The sequence below is a fragment of the Pteronotus mesoamericanus genome, unplaced genomic scaffold (genome assembly GCF_021234165.1).
Source record: "Pteronotus mesoamericanus isolate MK-2021 breed Mesoamerican mustached bat unplaced genomic scaffold, CSHL_Meso_final contig_702, whole genome shotgun sequence".
In the NCBI taxonomy this organism is placed as follows: domain Eukaryota; kingdom Metazoa; phylum Chordata; class Mammalia; order Chiroptera; family Mormoopidae; genus Pteronotus; species Pteronotus mesoamericanus.
Genome location: NW_026555239.1, coordinates 231,059 through 250,041, shown reverse-complemented (window position 1 = coordinate 250,041; position 18,983 = coordinate 231,059). Strand labels below are relative to the sequence as shown.

The window sequence follows — 18,983 nt, the reverse complement described above, 5'->3', positions numbered from 1 at the left end:
GGTGGGCCATGCTGGGCCCTGACCCCCGCTCAGTGAAGCTGCTGTGCTCGGACAGGGTCTGAGCCCCGTGAAACTCAAGTTCATAAAGCTCAGCTGAAAGATGGAAGATTCTGTGCCTGCACTTCCTATGTGGGGGTGGGTAGGAGGGAGCCTGAGGGGCTCTCCCAGGGCCCTCTGCCCTGGGAGGTGCTGGGGAGGAAGGGGCCGAGGTGCGGGGAGGGCCGGGGGCAAGCGTCCCCAGACTGGCAGCACCTGCCCACTCTCAAGTGAGGGCTGCGTGCAGGGAGGGGCCCAGAACCACCTGAGGGGAAGCGCGTGGGTCCCAAGGCAAGGACAGGGGCTGAAGCCTGGACCTGAGCTGCGGACCCCTCCCCCACACTGGGGAGCGACAGCAAGCGACCAGTCCCGTGGAGTACCTGCCCTGCTGCCCTCTACAAGGTGTGTCCGCCCCCTCGCCTTCCTGAGGGACCCTCTCCCAGCAGAGCCCCAAGTCTCCTCTCTCTAGGACACAACTCTGGTGTCCTGAGGCCATTGCCCTGGACACACACCCCTAAGGACACCACCGCGGTTCTGAGAGCCACCCTGGCACCGGATTTCTCCTCTCCTGAGCTTTGACTGTTGACCTCTTGCACTTTGACCCACAGCGGGGGCTCCAGGTCTCACCTGGCGGGGAAGGCTCAGGGATCCAGTCCTTCCCTGTGCTTATACTCTTCCCCCAAATCCGACACCCCTTTCTTTCCTTCCCTCCCTCCAAGCCTCGAGCGTGGGGCCGCGGCGCCAGTGGGAGCAGCAGGCGTCATCCACCACAGACCCCGCTCTGTCCAGCCCTGCTCCTCAGCGGAGCCCATCCCACCGGGGCCCCTCCCCACTGGACTGCCTTCCTCCAGCCGAGCCGCAGGACGCCCTGCGCGCCCTTGCAGGTGCCCGGCTGACCTACCCTGCATCTGCGCCCCCCCACCCCACCCCCGGCCACTGGAGTGGCGGCTCCCTCCCATTTAACAAATGCTCAGAGCACCGACTCTGTGCCAGGCTCGGGTCCAGCCCTGCACAAATGGCAGCTCATTTAGGACATAGGACTGGTTGGGAGAATTAGATAATCCTCCTAACAACCCAGTGAGGTAGGTCCCACTATTAGCCGTACTCAGAGATAGGGAAACTGAGGCACAGGGACGTCAGGGCTGTGGCCGGAACCGAGGCTGCCAGTTCCATTCTGTGCCCCAGGCCCCCACGCTGGCTGCCCCTTCAAAGGCGGTGCGGTCTGACAGCTCTAAGGGACTCACGCAGACCCCGCTGACAGCCCAACCCTCGCTCCGTGATCCCAGCCCTGCCTGACAGTCCCATTCCGGTCTCCGCCCACCTAATCCACTACCCATCAGGGGCACTTGGAAAGTGAACAGGGCTTGGTGGGTGGGGGGTATAAGGGGACTAAAAAGTAATGGAAAATATACCATAAGGATTAAAAAGCAAAAAGTGGACAGGGCCACTTGCTGTCAGGAACGATGCTGGGACCACAGGTGTGGGCTGGGACTGTACAGGTGAAGCGGGACGCACGGCCACTCTGTTCCTGTTCCTCTGCGAGGACACGGGCCGCGAGGTGCCACTGGCTTCCTGCTCCTCCCACAGCCCTGGCAGAAGGGGTGCACCTGGGGGGGTCGGGGCGCCCTCGCCATTCCCTCACCTGGGCCTCGGGTCCTCCTGACCCAGGACTGTCCTGTCTGCCCCATCAGGGCTTAGCTCCTGGCCAGAAGCCCCGAAGGATCATGGGGAGGGCGAGTGGGAAGTCTCCGTGGAGCAGGAGGCCCAGGAGGCGGGGAAAGTCGTCTTTTGCACCTGATAGGTCTGCATTCACATCCTACTCTGTTCCTACACAGAGCGTGGCCTTAAGCCTCAGTGTTCCATCTGTGAAAAGGGACAGCAGTGCTCCTTGACAGAGCTGCATGAGGATGGGGAACAGTGAGGCGGAGGAAGAGAATGCCAGAACCCCCGTTGCTCACCTGCCCTGTGACAAGGGGAGGGGGCGGGGCGGACAGGAGGACGGAGCTGAAAGGAGGCTGCTGCAGAGCCCAGCGCCATCTGGGTTTGTGTTTATTCAATATGGGCCCAGCGCCCAGCCCTTCGCAAGGGAAGTGGCTGAACCAGGGGAATAAAATAAATAAAGGCCACCAAGGTGTGAGTGTGGACTGGGAGTGGGGGTCAGCCTGGGGCGGGACCAGGGTATACAGGAGACGTGGGCCCAGCCTTGGCTGTCCAACCTGGCCGCCCACTCCGGCGGACTCCAGGTAGGGCCGGGGGAGGCACCCCGGGGACGGGTCCTGGACTTCCTGTCCACACCAGCCCCTCCTCCTCTCTGCCCTCTCTCTTTCCTAGGGCAGGTCCAGAGACCCAGCTCCCAATCTGTCTGGGGAGGTTGGGGGGAAGGTGGAGGGGCCCGCACCCAGCCCGAGGTCACAGCCCTGGTGCCTTTCCTGGGCAGGCGCCTGGGTTCGCTGTGCTGGGACCAGGGAGCAGGGAGGCGGGGAGGCGGGCACCCCACACCAGCAGGCCTTCATGCGCCGCCCTGTTGCGTGGTGGCCCAGCCTCCGCCCCACGCTTCCATCCTCCCACGCACCCTACCCCCCACATCTGCACCCACGGGCGCACTCAGGAGTCACACCAGCTTCCCCCCTTGTCCAGGGGCCCGGCAGCCCCTCGTGCATCCCTGGACGGCTCCCTGGCTGCTGTGTCCTCGTCTTCCTCCTCCTCCTCGCCGTCGGTGAACTCGTCCTGGCTGAGGCCGTAGGCCAGCGTGGTGTGGGCCAGGTCCACCTCGATGGGGAAGACGTCGGCGCCGCGCAGCACAGCGTAGCAGTCGTTGTAGTACTTGGACATGGTGGACACGAAGCGCTGCAGCTGGAACACGATGTCCTGGACTGCGGGGGCGGTGGATGGGGGGCACCAGTGGGCCAGGCTGCCGGCTGTGCAGAGCGGGCCCCCTATGCCTGCCTGGGCACGCCCCCCGCCTCGGGGGGGCAGGGAGGGGGCACAGCAAGGGCTGCCCAGTCCCAGAGACCCAGGTCTCCATTCCAGCTGAGGGGACAGAGGCAGCCTGCCCGGGGGTGTGGACTGCCTCACTCGGGAGACCCGTCCCAGCCAGGCCAGGCTCCAGGGGGCCGGGGGGCTCCTGCCAGGGCTGTCTCAGAGCACCACATGGTGTGGCCTGGCCCTGGGACCCCGGGTGAGCACTTTCCCCTCTGGGCCTCTGTTTTCCCTGCTCTGAAGTGGGGACACGGTGCGCACCCCACCATGCCGAGGGCGATGCGTGGACTCCCCGGGGCAGGGCGCAACCCCCCGGCCCCGCCCCCGCGCTGCCCCTCACCGTGCTTCTGATCCAGCAGCTCCACCTTCTCTAGCACATCCTTGCGCATTTGCGAGAAGCGCGCGCGGGCCTCCTGGCGGCAGCGCAGGATCAGGCGGTACTCGTAGTTGCCTGTGCTCACGCGGTACAGGGGCTCCCCGAGGGCCTGGGGAGGGAGGGGTGCCTCAGAGGCCCGGGGCGGGGTCTGCTCTGGGGCAGGGAGGCTCACGCCCTGCCCCACACAGTGCTTCTCACAGCTCAGGTGCCAGGGGTTGCTAGAAGCAGCCCTTACAGTTTTGTGTAAAAACAAACAAAAAAACTAAACCCTTGCCACGTTAAGTAAATATTTAGTCATAAGATGAATCCTGGTATCTAATATATTACAAATTCCTGGCTGGTGTGGCTCAGTGGATTGAGCGCCGGCCAGTGAACCAAAGGGTCACAGGTTTGATTCCCAGGGCACATGCCTGAGTTGCAGGCCAGGTCCCCAGTAGGGGGCATGCGAGAGGCAACCAGACATTGATGTTTCTCTCCCTCTATTTCTCCCCCCCTCCGTAAGTAAATAAAACCTTTAAAAATATATATATTACAAATTTAAAAAATAAAAAAGGCCCCTTGGGAGTGAGGAAAGTCAGTTTTTCCCTGTAAGAACTTCCAACTGAGGGGCGGAGTGGCGGGCAGCTGTTCTGGGAGTAGGCACACGGGCCGGTCCAACAGCAAGCCAGCCAGAGGGGCCGGCGGAGGGGTGGCCCCAAATGTTCAGCAACAAGCGCCCAGCCACGCCCCCTCAGGCCGCTCCCAGGCTGGCCTGACCCACCTGGTGCCCCTGCAGAGCCAGGACCCTCTGGGGGCTCTGTGAGGCAGGCGGGGAAGGCTGCGCACCCAAGCCCTGCAGACCCCAGGGCTGTCCCCCCCGGCCCCCGTGGCACTCACGATGCAGCTGTATTCCTCGTCGTCCATCTCCTTCACCTTCAGGCAATACGACTGTGGAGGAAGGCGAGGCCGGTGAGGCCAGGCCGTCAGAGCGGCTGCGCCTCCTGGCTGCCTGCCCCGATGTGCCCAGCCCTCCACGTGCCATGCTGCCCCGAGGCCAGCCAGAGGAGCCGCCGCTCCAGGCCTCCGGGACCCCAGAGACTCCCGGCCAGGAGCCGAGGCCCATCGGGGAGGCCGGAGTGCCTCATGCAGACGGGCACTTGCTCAGGGTGGTCCGGGTGGCAGCAGACGGGGGCAGTGGAAGGGCCTGAGAGGCAGCCCATTGTTTACCAAACTCAAGGCCCAAGAGATGCTCTGGGAAACCAGGTCCCCTGGTCCCAGAGCGGCAGATGGGCCTGTGAAAGGCGCTCAGACGTCGCGCAGCAGAGGGGCCGCGGCCTGCTCGGGGGAGCATCGCCCCCACTCCTTCGGACCACAGAACGATCACTTAGATGTAAAACTCACTAACATGCCCCGGTGCCTGCTGTATAACCACTGACCTAGTCTAACCCATTATTAAACGTGACCAAAAACTCCAGAGGTTCCGAGGTCCAGAGCGAGTCTGTGTCCACCCTGGGCTTCCAGCCTCCCCGAGGCTCAGAGCAGTCAGGGTCCAGCCTATGCTGCAGCCCAATCCCCAGCCCTTCCCCTGGCCCTGGTCCCACATCCTTGGTCAGACGTGACGGCTCTGGCCTGTCCTGCTGGCCGCAGTGTGGACAATGGAGGCAGGGCCAACCTGCAGGAGGGCTCTCGCCCCAGCAGGCCAGGGTGGTTCCTCCCCAGGGCTGCAGACCACCCACCAGGTACTCAAACTTCACATCCAGGTACTTCTTGATGGTGAGGCGAGTGTCTGGGATGGCTTTGTTGAGGTACGTGTTCAGATCTGTCAGCATCTGGAAGGGGAGAGGGGGGTAGATGCTGAGGCCCCCACAGGCAGGGCCAGGCTGGCCGGGTGACAAAGAGTGTCGCTGCTGTGTCAGGATCCTAGTGGCCTCAGAACATCGGAGCCAACGGGTGCTCCCAGATGGTCTTGTTCATTTCAAAGATGCGAAGACGTGCCAGGCCCGGGGTCACCTGGGACTCAGTGGTAGAGCCGGGGCCACAAGCCACCTGGAGGTCAACACCAAGGCCTAGGTGTCCCAACACCAGTACGGGACCTCTTCTGCATGACATGCTGTCTCTTCCTACCCTCCCATGTCGACACACGGGCACTCCACGTGACCTACCGGCTTGATGGTTTTCAGCAGCCGGATGCCAAACTTCTCAATGCTGCGGTGGGCGTCGGCGAACTTCACAAAAGCCTCGCTGGCGGCTGGCTGGGGCTCCCGCACTCCGATCACAGAGAACACGTCCCCAAAGGCTGCACGACAAATTTGCCCTGAAGGCTGCCCCTCCCTGGCCCTTCACAGAGAAGCAAGGATTTGTGGGGGAGGAGGGCAGGGGGCACGGCAGGCTGAAGGCCGAAGTCTGCATGGGGTCTACACCCTGAGAGAGATGCGTCTAAACTGCAAGAGAGCTGGTCTACACTCTTCAAGGGTCTGAGACAGCCAGGTCTACACCGTGAAGGAGCTGGCCTATGCTGGGGAGGAAGCCTGGTCGACACCCTCAGGGCCCAGGCCAGGGAGCGGGGAGCGGGGCCAGGCTAGGAGGCAGCGGAGCTGTCTGAGGGCAGAGCGCTGGTTGGGGATCTGGGCTCCCGGGTCCGGAGGCCGGCTCTGCCCCTTAGGAGCTGGGTGACCATTTCCTCTGCCTGGGCTTCCCTGCCCCAGCTGGAAAATGGGGTTAACGGCAGCTGCCCTGTCCAGCTGAAGGCCTGGGAGGAAATGAGGTCACGAGGGAGAAAGGGCCTTGTACGCTGCAGGGCAGCGCAAACAGACAGGGCTCAGGTGAGCGACTGCCCACTGAAGACCAGCGGTCAGGGTGCTCCCCACCGGCCTCTGACATCACCACCTGCCGCACCCAGACCAGGCCCTGCCCAAGGCGGCCCCAGGTCAGACGCTGAGGTGTCTGCCCAGGGCCTCCGCCACACCCCCTGTTCAGGGGGTGCTGAGCCCACGGAGGGGCAGCAGTTTGGCTGGGGTCACACAGCAAGTTCGGGGGTGCCCTTACCCCGGTGTGTCTGCGACAGCTCATAAAATGCCCGTAGGAGGTTCTTGGTGTGTTCTGTCATCCCTGCAGGAGAGACCACGGGGGGAGGGGCAGGGGGCCACACGGGTTCAGGACACGGCCTCCCGCCCTCCGCTCCACCCTGAGTCCTGCGCCGACCCTGGGCGCACTGACCTTCCCCGCAGCCCCGCCAGGCCCAGGGGTGCGGGCCCGGCCCCAGCCGAGAGGACCCCAGGACCCCACAGGGACAGGAGGGGATCCGGCCTCCCGTGGCTTGTATTTGGGAGAGTGCCATTCTGGGGACTTTCCCTACGTTTACACATGCTCTTATTTGAATTTTTATGGGTACATATTACTTTTGTATTCCAGAAATATACACCTTAAGGCTTTGTAAAGAATTCTTGCCCTGACTGGTGTGGCTCACTGGACTGAGCACCGGACTGCAAAGTGAAGGGTCGCCGGTTCAATTCCCGGTCAAAGCACATGCCTGGGTTGCAGGCCAAGTCCCCAGGAGGGGGTGCATGAGAGGCATCCCACACACTGATGTTTCTTTCCCTCTTTCTCCCTCCCTTCCCCACTCTAAAAATATATAAATAAATCTTGAAAAGGAAAAAAAAGAATTCTTAACGACCATGGTCCTCAAATTTCATAGGCTGGCCTTCTTGCCCCACTGCGGTCCACCCCTGGGCAGAGCCGGCGCCGTCCCCACACGACCGCCGGCCAGCGGTGTCCTGCCCACCTTTGTAGAGCTCAGCGGTCCGCTCCAGTTCCTCAAGTCTCTTGACGAGCCCGTCTGTGGGGAGCAGAGAAGCGGGGGTCAGTCGGTGTCGATGAGCCACGGGGTGAGAGAGAGTGGCGTGGCCTGAGCCAGGCTTAAGGGCAGAGGATGACCCCAGCGGACAAGCAGGGTCGGCACAGGGCAGGGCCCGTGGAGGGGGCTTCGCAGCTCAGGGGCAGCTGGGTTCAGAGGGGTTCTGTAAACAGCTCAGAACACCCAGATGAGAGGCGGGGCTACCTGCCCGCCCTCCTAAGCAGGCCCTCGGCCAGGACGGCTGGGCCACGTCAAAGGGCCAGATGCAGGTACCTCCAAAAGTCAAGTGTGAAAAATGGCTGGGCCTTTCCCAAGGCCAACTGAACCCTGGGTGACTCCCCGCGGCCAGCCTAGCAGCCGAGGCCCCCCAAAGGCTAACAAGAACCCTGCCCACAGCCAAGGAGGAAGGCGGTCAGGGGCGAGGGGCAGAGATGCGATGCACAGACAATCAGTGTGACTCAGCGTGGCTCCCAGCACAGGAGAAGCACACGTGCCGGCTCAGAGCGGGGAGCGAATGGGGAGGGGGAGGAATTCTGGAAGGGCTTTGAGCAAAAGCTTGCACCAGGCAAGGCCTTGGTAATCATTTGCCGAACAGGCATCCACTGAGCGCCCGCTGTGTGCGGACCCCATGTTTCGCCCCAGGAATGACCGGGTGAACAAGAGCCAAGTCCTGCCCTTGAGGCTCACAGTCGAGCTGAGGGGCCAGGCAGTGGCCAGCCGAGGACTGGCAGGGACAGGGCTGTAAGCGGAGGGGTGGGGCAGCTGCCTCACCTCTCGGGCTGGAAATGGGGGCAAGTTGGCTGCCAGGGCTGAGGCGGGCCCGGCAGGGAGCTACCAGCCAGGCTCAGGGCCAGGGCAGCAAGGAGCTGGACCGGGCAGGGCCTCCTCCAGTGGTGGGCGCACGCCCTCCACTCCGACAGGGATGAGCTGTGGCCGCACCTCCCCGCTGGGAGCACCGGCAGCTGCTGCAGGACAGGGACCCGTGTCGGCGGCCTCCTTGCCCGGCCACCCCCAGCCAGGGTCTGGCCTTCCCGAGTTACTGCTCTGAGCCAGGGACCCTCAAGGCTTCCTCCACACCTCTCAGTCCTTCTTCCATGAACCTTTGGGGCAGAACTACTACCCTCATTTGACAAAAAACAAACAAACAAAAAAAAAAACGGAGAACAGAGAGGAAAAGCAACTTGATCACAGCACACAGCGGGGGCTGTCACACTGGGGCGCGCTCCGCCCCCCAGTCTCCTGTGCCGACCAGACGGCAGGGGAGGAAGGCAGCAGCCGAGGCCAAGGCCAGGCTCGGGCCTTTCTCTGGACAGGGCAGGCCGCTGCGTGACAGGCTGTGGGGGGAGGAAGGCTCGGGCTCAGGGGCAGGAAGGGGGCGCCACGGAGGTCTTCGTGAGGCTGTGGCCGCGGGCTAGCCTCCAGGCCCTGGCTCCTCAGAGCTCTGGCACCTGGCCAACCTGGCAGGGCGGGAGCCACGTAAGCGGCGTGCTGTTGTTTTTAGCAGGGTCATGGGACAGCATGACAAGCTTCAATTTTAGAAGCCCTATTTAAGGCTGGGGAAATTGCAAGGTTTGGGGGGAAAAATACAACAACCAGTTCTAATTTCATCTCAACGCATGGTAACTACAGTAACAGGGATTTATAGAACCAAGAGGCCGAAAATAGCAGCCTCCACTTTTGAACGCCATTTGGCACAAGCTCAGACCCCACCCCCACGTCTCAGCCAATGGAGCCCAGCGTGCCCAGCTGAGCCTACAATTTATAGAGGTATTTATATCTACCCCCCACGTTCCGCAGGGCTGCTGCTGTTTATAAACTCAGGCTGATGACGGCAAAAGCAGGACCAAGTGCCTTACTGGCCACCCTGGGGGGAGAGCGTGTGTGCACATGCATGCGGGGTGTGAACGTGCGCGTACACGGCGGTCTCCCCGCAGGCAGCCATCTCCAGCCCCGCAGGACCCGCTGAGACACGGGCGGCAGCGCCACCTGCTGGAGGAGGACAGGGATGGAGCGGGCAGTGCAGGAGCAGGGGTCAGAGCAGGCGCAAGGGGGTGAGAGGAGGGCGCATGGTGGCGCTGGGGCAGGGGCTGAGGCCTGGCTACAGAGCAGCGGGTGCAGTGGCGAAGGCACCAGCCTGGGGAGCCGGAAGGCAGCACCTCTCCGCTGTGGCTCCCTCTCCCTGTGACCTGTTCCTGTGAATCCTCACCTGGGGGTGGGGGACACTAGCTGTAAGCTGGTTCAGCTGACCACTGGCGACACCCCGTGGGAGCTGGAGGGGCCTCCAGGGATACAAAGAGATGGTGACTCTCGCCCCCCCAGGTAAGAGGCCAGGGCCAGGCCGGAGGGACCCCCAGTGGCTTTGCTGGACAGCCACGGTGCCCCTCGCCCTGGGAGCATGGCCCGAAGACTCCGGGCTGGGGTCGGGGCAGGGCGGGGGGACTCACCATTGCACAGGATGGCCCGGCTCAGGCCCAGGGCGTCCGCGGTCCCTGAGCTCATGTTCTCCACCAGCCGATGCTTCACCTTCTTCAGCACTGGGGCCAGGTGAGACAGGGGCTCGGTGAGGGGGCGCCTGCAGCCAGACCCCAAGCCATCCCTACCCACCTCCTCACGATGCCAGGGGCAGGTGGGGCTAAAGTGGGGTCAGGCGTGGGGTGACCCTGAAGTGCAGGGGGCCCGGCCCTATCTACGCCCGACGTCCGGGGCGTATGAGAGCCCAGCAGGAGGTCACTACGTAGAGCCCTTAGCCAAGGGCGGAGGACTCTGAATGCGGCTCATCACGGAGCGCCCAGACCCTACAGCCTTGACCCCAGCTGCAGGTAGGTCAGCGAGCCCTCTTTCCCCCTCTCTTCCACACCCGGACCCAAGGTGTCCCGAGGGGAGGAGAGACAATGTCACCCATGTCAGCTGACCTTGGACCCAGTCTCAGTCGGTTGCATACTTAGTCCTTAGAAGGGGGCCAGGATGGGAACAAAGGGTTCTAGAGGAAGAACCCCATACAGACTCAACCTGCCCTTAGCATCTCTCCTTAAAAACCAGGGGAGGCTCTGGCCCTAGGGCACAGGGAAGGGGTGCCAGACTGCAGCCTAGGGATCTGGGGGCACATGCACCCAGGGGGCACAGCAACCTCTAGGGGCCATAGGCCTTGATCTGCAGTGAGGGGGCTGGTCCGGAGCACCTGGCCCGTGGTCCGGCTCCAGAGTCTGGAGGGGCCTGCAGAGCCAGCCCCTGCCACAGAGGGCACCTCGTCTGGGGCCTGCTGGGCGGCGGAGCCGGCCTGAGGTCAGTCCCGGCCTGGGCTTTCCCGGGAGAGGCTGGGCGGGAGAAGAGGCCAAGGTAGAGTGGGGGTGTGCAGGGGGGCTCGAGGTGCCAGGCCAACAGGGGACAACCCTAGGGCAGCAAGGTCCCAGAGGAGGTGGCCTCCCCGGCCTTGTGGCTCAGCTTGGTCGAGTTAGACAGCATGACCACCCGACTACTGACGCGTTGTCATAAGGAGGTGGCCCGGGGGCCGGGGGCCACTGGGTGCCACTGCTCTGGCCCAGCTTACCAATGTCCAGGGACATGCCCTGCTTGGGGTCGGCCTGCAGCTTGTTGTAGTGGATCGTCACCTCCCCCTGGAAAAGCAAGGCAGGCAGGGTTGAGAAGGAGCCTCGGGCCCCCAGTCCCTTCCCCAGGGAGACCTGTTGGCCCCGGAATCTGTGGCCATGAGAGAATCCTGAATTCAGCCCTGCCAGACCGAGGGCGGGAATGGCCCCGCGCTGTGACTGCTGCCTTGCCAGGTCCCTCCGCCCCTGCACCCTAGGCCCTGGGGAATCAGCAGGGACAAGGACAGGCGCGGTCCCTGCTGTCGCAGGGCTCAGCACCTGGCAGTCACCAACACCCTGACTTCCAGCCAGGTCAGGGGTGCTGCCCTCCCCGCCGCACACTCCAGCCTCTGCTGCGCCATATTTCCCCTTCACGGAAGACCCTCTCCTGTGCTCCGAGTCGTCCCCGCCCCCTCGGTCCCTCCATTCACTGAGCGGGCCTGGCACTTCCTCTGTGCCTGGTGCTGGAACACCAAGGAGCAGGGCCGGGGCCCACGGGAGTGCGGGGGGTACAGAGGCCGGTCCTAGCGACTGAGAAGAGAGGTGCTGACGTTGCCCGAGAAGGCTGCCCTGCCCACGTCGAGGCCACTGTGGTCCCTCCCACCCTTGCAATCCTAACAGCCTTCAACATGGGACCGAATCCATTCGAATGCAAGACAGGATTTCAAAATTGAGTCCTGAAGGGAAACCAAACTGACCCCATGTGCTCAGACCAGGGGTGGGCGCGCCAGGCTCCCCGGGAGTGTGGCCCATGTGCTGGGGCCACCGCAAACGGCCGCTGAGGGCGAGGGAGGGGGCACTGTAGCGGGAGTCAGCCCTGAGTGCCCGTCCGGCTGGGTGGCCCCAAGCAAATCCCCTCCTCGCTCTGGGCACCCAATCGAGAGCTGGGAGAGCCGGGAGAGCTGGGAGATCCCCGTGTTAACGTCAAGGCTGTGCACACACGTCAGGGGCTCCTGTCCCCAAGGAACCGCGAGGGGCTGGTGCGAGGCAGGACCAGGTGGGTCCCGGTGAGGACCCATGAGGAGGGGGGAGGGGAGGACCCACAAGGGTGCACACCCCCCAGTTCTGAACCAGAAGGAAGCACCGCCCCCCACTTCCCACGATGGGCTCCTGGCCCAACAGGTAGCGCCTGGGCCAGGCGGAGCGGCATCAGGGCTCTGAATGGACTTGTTGCTCCCTTTTGTGCAACGGAGGCCTGCGCCCCGGCCCCCACCTGTCCCTTGGCTAAAGGGGCTGAAGTAGGAGAAAGGACAGAGTTGCACGGTCTGCCCTAAAGGCCGGAAGGGGAACGGCAGGGTGGAGCAGAATGAAGGGGCGCAGGCGCTGGCCTTGGGCGAAGGCGAGAGAGGGGGCCTGGGAGGGGTGCTCAGTGGTAGCGGGGAGGAGAGGACAGGCTTGGACGCAGGGGCCGAGGGAGCCAAAGCGCTGCGCCAAGCCCAGTAACTGCTGGAGCCCTGCACTCCCAGACTTTTAGATCATCCTACGGCTTTACGGCTCCTTTGCTGTATTAGTTTCCCAAGAGTCGCTAGCAGCAGGTCTCCGGGACCTGGCAAGAGGGCCATGTGCTTGCTCCCGCGGGGGTTCGGGGATGTCGCCTGCTCCTGAGGGGCCTCAGGGGGACGGGGGTGCAGGGCGTAGAGCAGGGAACTGGCAGCAGACTGTGGCCTGAGGAGAAGACCAGCAGCGGACCGGAAGCTGCCCACGGCCAAGGGGAGCCCCTAGGGGTCTGTGAGCCCAGGCAGACCCACTGGAACGAAAGTCCCCCCAAGGATGGGCCCGGGAGGCCCCTCTTTCCCTCCTGCCCCCTCCCGGGCCCGCCACGGCTCAGTGGCACCGCCAGGCGTCCATGACCCGGGTAAGTTCACCTTGAACTTCAAGCTTCGGCTCCAGCCCTGACTGGGGATGCATTGGCTCACCCTGAAGATCGGTGTTGAGAGTGATCACTCCCCCGGGGGCTTGAGGACAGGGACCTTTAGCTTGGTGCCCACCCCCTTGCCAAAGCGCAGCGCAGGTCCTGGAGCATAATTAGCACCGCCTGAACGAGCGCGGGAGAGACCGTGGGAGGCTGCAGTGTGGCCCGGACCCCGACACGCCGAGGACAGCGGCAGCGATGCGCCGGTCTCCCCCCAGGCCTGCGGGGGCCCAGAAGTGGCTCTGCTGACTCAGGGCCCCGCTCCCGCAGCAGCCGTACCTTCACCTCCTGAATCATCTTTGCCACCTCCACCTTCGTTTTCCCTTTGATTGACTTGCCATTGACACCGGTGATCTCGTCGCCAGCTGCCACGGTGCCGTCCAGGGCTGCTGGGGTGTTGTCAAATACCTGGGGGTGCACAAGGAGGGTGGGGTGGGGAAAAGGGAGAACTGAGAAGACGCCCGGTGAGAGACACCCAGCCGGTGCCTGGCTCCGCCCTGGTCTCTATCCTCCAGCCTCGTAGGTGGTGCTAGAGAAGTCGGGGCAGAGATGCCTGCACAGACAGGCGTGCACAACCCCACATTCTTGGCGGGAGGAGGAGAGAAGGTGAATGCAACTGATGAGACCTGCCTTTTCCAAAGCCAGATACACCAAACCTTACACACCCACCTGAGCGTTTGCTCCCCCAAAGTCATTTCTTTAATAGATTTTTCTAATGGTGCTGTTCCAAGCTGACTGACACAGATTTAGCCAAAAAAAATTACAAAATGACTATGCTGCAAAGATGGGGCGAGAGGCGGCAGGGTGGATTTGGAGGGAGGCCGAGCAGGCATGCACAAGGAGGCAGGGCCAGCGGAGGGAGGCCTCCCCACCCCTCCTGGACAGGAAGAGGCCAGACTGCCTGTGAAGGCAGCAGCCTGGGCCGGCAAGCCCACGTCCCAGGAAGCTATGTCTTCAGGGCCTGAAAGGGACTCCTTTGCAAGATCCTCGGAGACCATACTTTCCCATCTGTCCTCAATGGCTACTCAGCTATCAGAACAGGTTAGAATAGGGTAGAATCCAGGTCAAGTTTATGTCCGAGGTGGCAAGCTTCCTTCCAAGGCTACAAGAAAGTGGCTGCCTGTCCCCACTCCTGAGTCACAGCTGACGGACACCAGGCAGCTCCCTCTACCAGGGGCCACAAAGTCATTCAGTACCACTGGCAGATCATCTGGGAAAGTGAACAACTGCCATAAAAACAGTAGCAGAGCCCTGACTGGTGTGCCTCAGGTGGCTGGGCATTGTCCCGCAAACCCAAAGGTCCCTGGTTTGACCCCTGGTCAGAGCACATGCCTGGGACGTGGGCCAGGCGCCCCCCTAGGGATGTGTGAGAGGCAACCAATCGACGTTTCTTCTCCTCTCTTTCTCCCTCCCTTCCCCTCTCTCTAAAAATATACAAATTAGCCCTGGCTGGTGTGGCTCACTGGACTGAATGCCAGCCTGTGAACCAAAGGGTCGCCAGTTCGATTCCCAGTCAGGACACATGCCTGGGTTGCAGGCCGGGTCCCCGGTAGGGGGTGAGGGAGAGACAACGACACATTGATGTTTCTCTCCCTCTCTTTTTCTCTCCCTTCCCCTCTCTCTAAAAATAAATAAGTAAAATTCTTATAAAAAAATAAAAATACATAAATAAAATCTTATAAAGACATAGCAGCAGAGGCTACTTTGTGAGTACCTATTCTATACCAGGAATTGTATTATGTCATTTTATTTAACATTCACAACAATCCAAAGATGTTCAGCTTTACATATTTTACATCCCCACTTTCCAGGTGAGGAAACTGAGGCCCTGAGAGGTAAACTAACTCGCTAATGACCAGGGAAGCTTGCGTTTGAACTCAGGCCAATGTCGCGTCATAGCCTTCTAGTCTTCCCTAGCACCAAAGGGCGCTGCTTTTGTGGATTCATTGAAGACATTTTCATTGCAGGTCCGCTGTACATCGGGCATTTCACCGGGCGCCAACTGCTGGGGAAAGCAACATGGGCCCTGCGCTCACAGAGCAAGGAGTCAGGAAAAGCAGCTGGATGTGCAACCAGAAGTCGTGATAAGGGCTGAGAAAGAAGAGACTGAAATAATGGAGGAAAACAAGGGCAGACCTACCGGGAGGGGGTGGTCAGGAAGGGTGGTCAGGAAGGCCGCTTAGGAAGGCGAGGCCAGACCTCAAGAATGAGGAGGGGCCGGGTCCGCAGAGGACAGAAAGGAACCTGCCTTCGCGGTGCCCAAGTCGGGGGGTGGCTCGCCCCCTCCATAACCTCCCCCCAGCCCCAGGGCAACCGATACCTGGACGATATAGAGGCAGGGGCAGTACTGGGCGCCCCCTCCAATGCTGATCCCAATAAGGTTCTGAGCGTCCTTCTGCAGCGTCACCTTCCCGGGCACAGTGGGGATCCCGCTGGAAAGAGAAGGACGCGAGGCTGAGTCTCCTGGAGGGAGGAGGACTGAAGGGGGCGGGGAGGGGCCGGGGTCCTGAAACCGCAAGGGGCTTCGGATGCGGCCCGGCCCTCTCTTTCACCTTTGGCCAGAGAGACAGCCTTTTGTGCTGAAGTGTGCGCAGCTCTTGGGCTCATGCAGACGTGGGATCACGTCCCCACTCTGCCATTAATCAGCTTTGCACTTGGGTAAGTTACTCTCTCTGCATCTCGGTTTCCTCATCCCTAAAATGGTACGGATAAAACGGCTACTTTATCCAAGTTCTTGTAAGAAAGCGCACAGAAGGCCAGCAAGCTCGCCATAAAAATAGGTCCCCCTTCCCTTTGCTTCATCCTGCCTCTGAGGTTTGAGTCACACGTGTCACCTTCTCAGGCCCATGTGGAACATGATGATCTCCTCTGGGAAGCCTGTGAAACTATCCGCCACCCATCTCTCAACGGCTCTACTCAGCTACTTCTCAGTTTTCACTATAAATTAGCACTTATTTACATTTTTGTGGTGAATATTCTCACTTATTTATTCATTCATTCATTCAACAAACATGTGCTAACAACCTACGGACGGGTGCCTTACAAAGTGCTGAGGACACAAAAAGGCACTCGACCCAGGCCTTGCTCTGAGGGAGGACACAGTCTAATAAGGAGACTAACTGAATTTTTGAAAACCTGTCCCACTAATGGTCTATGCTGGGGAGAGTGGTATGTTTATGATATTCCTATTCATCCTCGCGAACCTGGCTCAGCTGCCACCTCCTCTGTGAAGCCTTCCCTGAACACCCCTGCTCTGCTCTCCACTAGGGCCCTTATGGCCCTGACTTGCAGTGTGATCTGTTATTGTGTCCACAGCCCCCTACAGACGGTGAACTCCTGGAAGGAAAGGGTCTCCTCGGCTACAGTAGGAGACCAGGACCTCATCCACCGCTGAGAAGCAAGGGTCGGTGCAACTGGGGAGTAAGGGGATCTGGGGGATGGGCCTGGAGCACCTGCACTTTTGAGAGTTGGGAGAACAAAATACTCACAGTTTATCCTCTTCGATGTCATAATCCAAGTCTGCAAACATGGTTCCGAGAGCTGAGGTGGGCTGGCTAACTGCTCAGCTCGGCAGGGGAACAGAGAACTGGATCCGGGAGAGAAAGGAGCGTAGCGCTTAGGGAACTGATGTGCCTACCTGACCTCCAACCCTGGCGTTCCCGGCCCTCCCGCTTCCCTCTGGACGGTGGAGGGGGGTCCCCGGCGGGTGGGTAGGTGATTATTCTTACTAGGTACGGGGGTGAGGGCGGGGGGAAGGGGACTCCAGACCAGGGCGGTAGGCTCAGATGCCAGAGCCCGTCCCACGGGTCTCCAGGCCCTTGGGAGGTGCCTCTGTCGCTCACCGGAAGCGTCGGTCCCACAGTCGGGTCCGGGCCAGGCTGGCACCTGAACCCACCTGCCGTTCCACCTGTCGGCGGCCGCGACTGTCGCGTCACTTCCGGCGGGACACGAAAGTCACGCCTTCCCCCTTTGGGTATTTGTCCCAATCCCTGCAGCCACCCTTCCCCCTCTGGCTCCCGGGGCTCCCAGAACCAGGAAAGAGAACGAATATTGACGGAAGCTCGCAGTTGGCATGAGAAAGCGGAAACAAAGAAAAGGTCTGGACCGGCCGACGGCGCTCAATCCCTCCCCTTGTCCTGTGGCCGCCGCCATCTTGGTAAGGGCAGGGTTCTTCCCGGCTTCCTCAGCGGGACGCCGGGGACCACGCCGGCCGGGCGGTTGCTGCGGCAACGGAAGCATCCTAGGATGGGGAGACTTTCGGCGAAGTCCAATGACCTGCAAACCCTTTCCCATTTTCAGCACCCCGTCCTAGGGTGCTGCGACTCCTCCACTAGAATGACAGTGTGCGAGCCAGCCTGCCTAATCCCAGTTTTGCAAACCAGGAAACAAAGTGTCAGAGGTGGGAAGGGATTTTGTCCAGAGCGACCCAAACAAGATTTGGTATAAGATCCAGATCTTTGAGACTGCGACCTTGTCCAGTGCCCTTTTTACACTTGCACATCTGTGTTCGGTGGATCTGCTTTTGACAAATTGGGCGGGTTACCTTCCCTTCCCTTTACGTGCCTCCTTTCCCCACATGCAAACTAAGAGCATCGAGGCAGATGCTTTCTACGGTGTTTGGTGAAAGATTCCTCACACCCCAACTTCTTTGGTAGCCCTGAAGACAGCTCCCTTGGAGCCCCACTGAGGATCAGGAAATGCCATCCATGCTTCCCAGCCAAGGAGTTCAAATCTCGTCTCCCCACCAGCTTCTGCTGCCACAGCTATTGTGTAAAATGGGTTCCCTGGAGCGGGGGCTGGTGCTCCCAGAGCCACAGCCCTGGCATCCACCTCACCCAGGCAGCCTGGGCCCAGGCCTGTCCAGCTTCCTTCCCTAGTTGCCCTCAGGGGCTTTGGAGGAAGGAGAGATGCAGAAAGATGAATATCAGAATATTTCACGGCCTGATGGGAGCCCCCCCCCCAGGATAGGGAGCTAATCTAAGTCTCAGCAGTGTGCCTGATGCCACAGTAGAGATACCCTTCTCACATACCCACTGCTCTGCAGACCCTGTTCCAGCCAATTAAGGGAGTGAGGTTGGGACAATTAATTTATTTGAGGGGAAAGAAAGTTGGAGCCCATTGTTCCATCACCAAAATGAGCATTTCTTGTCTCCCCAGTGGGACAGGAGGCCCTCGGGGGTAGGTCTTGCACTTCCTGTCTCCCACAGAACCTGACACAGTGTCTGGCTGTGGATGAAGTGCATAGAAATAGCGATGGCTCTATATGAGATGGGACATTCTTTGGGCCCTGGAGGAGAGGCCAGGGTGGACAGAGAGGGAACGAGGTGACGAGGGCCTGATCCATGGGAAACCAGACCGAATAGAGGTCCTGAATTTTGGAATTTTGATTTCCAGCAAATAGCGATTTCCAAACCTAGGAGCTGCCATGTAGCCCGCAGCTCCACTGCCCCAGGATGACTGCCGAGCAAATCCGAGCTCCGCTAGTCTGCAGCTGGGGAATTCGGGGCAAATTTTGCAGCTGTGCCCTTTGCCTCTGAGCCTTGGATATCTGTAAAATGGGGGTGATGATCCCTCCCAAGAGAGAAGGTATAAAGATGAAGATTAAAGAGAGAAATGGGTGTGAAAGTGCTTTGCGAGTGAGTCACTTGGCACAGATGTCAGAGCTTTTTATTGTCCTTCCTCGTCATAATCATTTTGCCCAACTACTTCAGAGCGCGGTGACGATGGCGCACTTAAAGGGTCTTCGGACTATCAGGCCCTTGCAGCAGATTCGTCGGGGAACTGTCTTATGTGCAGGGTCCTGGGCTGTGTCGTGGACCCGTTGGATCCGAGTCTCTGGGGGAGGGGATCTGGGAGGCTGTATTTCCGCAAAGCTCCATGGGTGGCTTCAACACCGACTGCAATGGCCATGGTGGCAGAGGCTCAGGAGGCGTGGCATCTGGGCACCCTCGGGTGGATGAACAACTCCTGCCCCGGAGGCCTCACCGTGAGGAGGAGCCAAAGGCCAGGAAGTCTTCCTGGAGGCAGTGACATCTCAGTGGAGTCCTAAAGGAGGTGCTGGTGGTACCTAGACCATGAAGAGGGGTGGGTGACAGAGCCAGAGGACAAGGCGGTACAGGTGCTGGGTGGTACGAGGTACAGTCCCTGTCCTCAGGAAATCACTGTGGTGGGGGTGGGGGATGAAGACAGATGTTGGGGGCAGTGACAGGTGACGAGGTCACCATCCAAGTCCTCATGAGAGCATAGGAATAATGGCCACCTTCG

At 60.9% G+C, this 18,983-nt stretch overlaps 1 protein-coding gene across 3 annotated transcripts; it reads right to left on the bottom strand.

Moving 5' to 3' along the window:
• Positions 1-2,058: 2,058 nt before the first annotated feature.
• On the bottom strand, positions 2,059-16,735 carry PICK1 (protein interacting with PRKCA 1). 3 transcript variants are annotated; one of them, XM_054582367.1, is made up of 13 exons: positions 16,562-16,735; positions 16,208-16,305; positions 15,040-15,151; positions 12,999-13,127; positions 10,771-10,837; positions 9,668-9,757; positions 7,152-7,205; positions 6,416-6,478; positions 5,533-5,666; positions 5,107-5,199; positions 4,268-4,318; positions 3,356-3,500; positions 2,059-2,909 (listed from the first exon to the last, which is right to left on the bottom strand). In XM_054582367.1, the coding sequence occupies exons 2-13, from the start codon at positions 16,246-16,248 to the stop codon at positions 2,641-2,643; spliced, it is 1,248 nt and encodes a 415-aa protein (XP_054438342.1). In that variant the 5' UTR covers positions 16,249-16,305; positions 16,562-16,735; the 3' UTR covers positions 2,059-2,640. The 3 variants fall into 3 exon arrangements, with proteins under 3 accessions (XP_054438342.1, XP_054438343.1, XP_054438344.1); XM_054582368.1 differs by having other exon boundaries at positions 16,615-16,735; XM_054582369.1 differs by lacking the exon at positions 16,562-16,735 and adding an exon at positions 16,448-16,533.
• Positions 16,736-18,983: the final 2,248 nt, after the last annotated feature.

Bases quoted from the DNA above. Each gene is read 5' to 3' on its own strand.
- PICK1 (XM_054582367.1), bottom strand. From the start codon at position 16,248: ATGTTTGCAGACTTGGATTATGACATCGAAGAGGATAAACT. The intron at 5,667-6,415 runs GTAAGGGCACCC...TTTGTCGTGCAG, and splicing joins GCTGTCGCAGACACACCGGG to CCTTTGGGGACGTGTTCTCT. The intron at 2,910-3,355 runs GTGAGGGGCAGC...CCGCCCCCGCAG, and splicing joins GCTGCTGGATCAGAAGCACG to TCCAGGACATCGTGTTCCAG.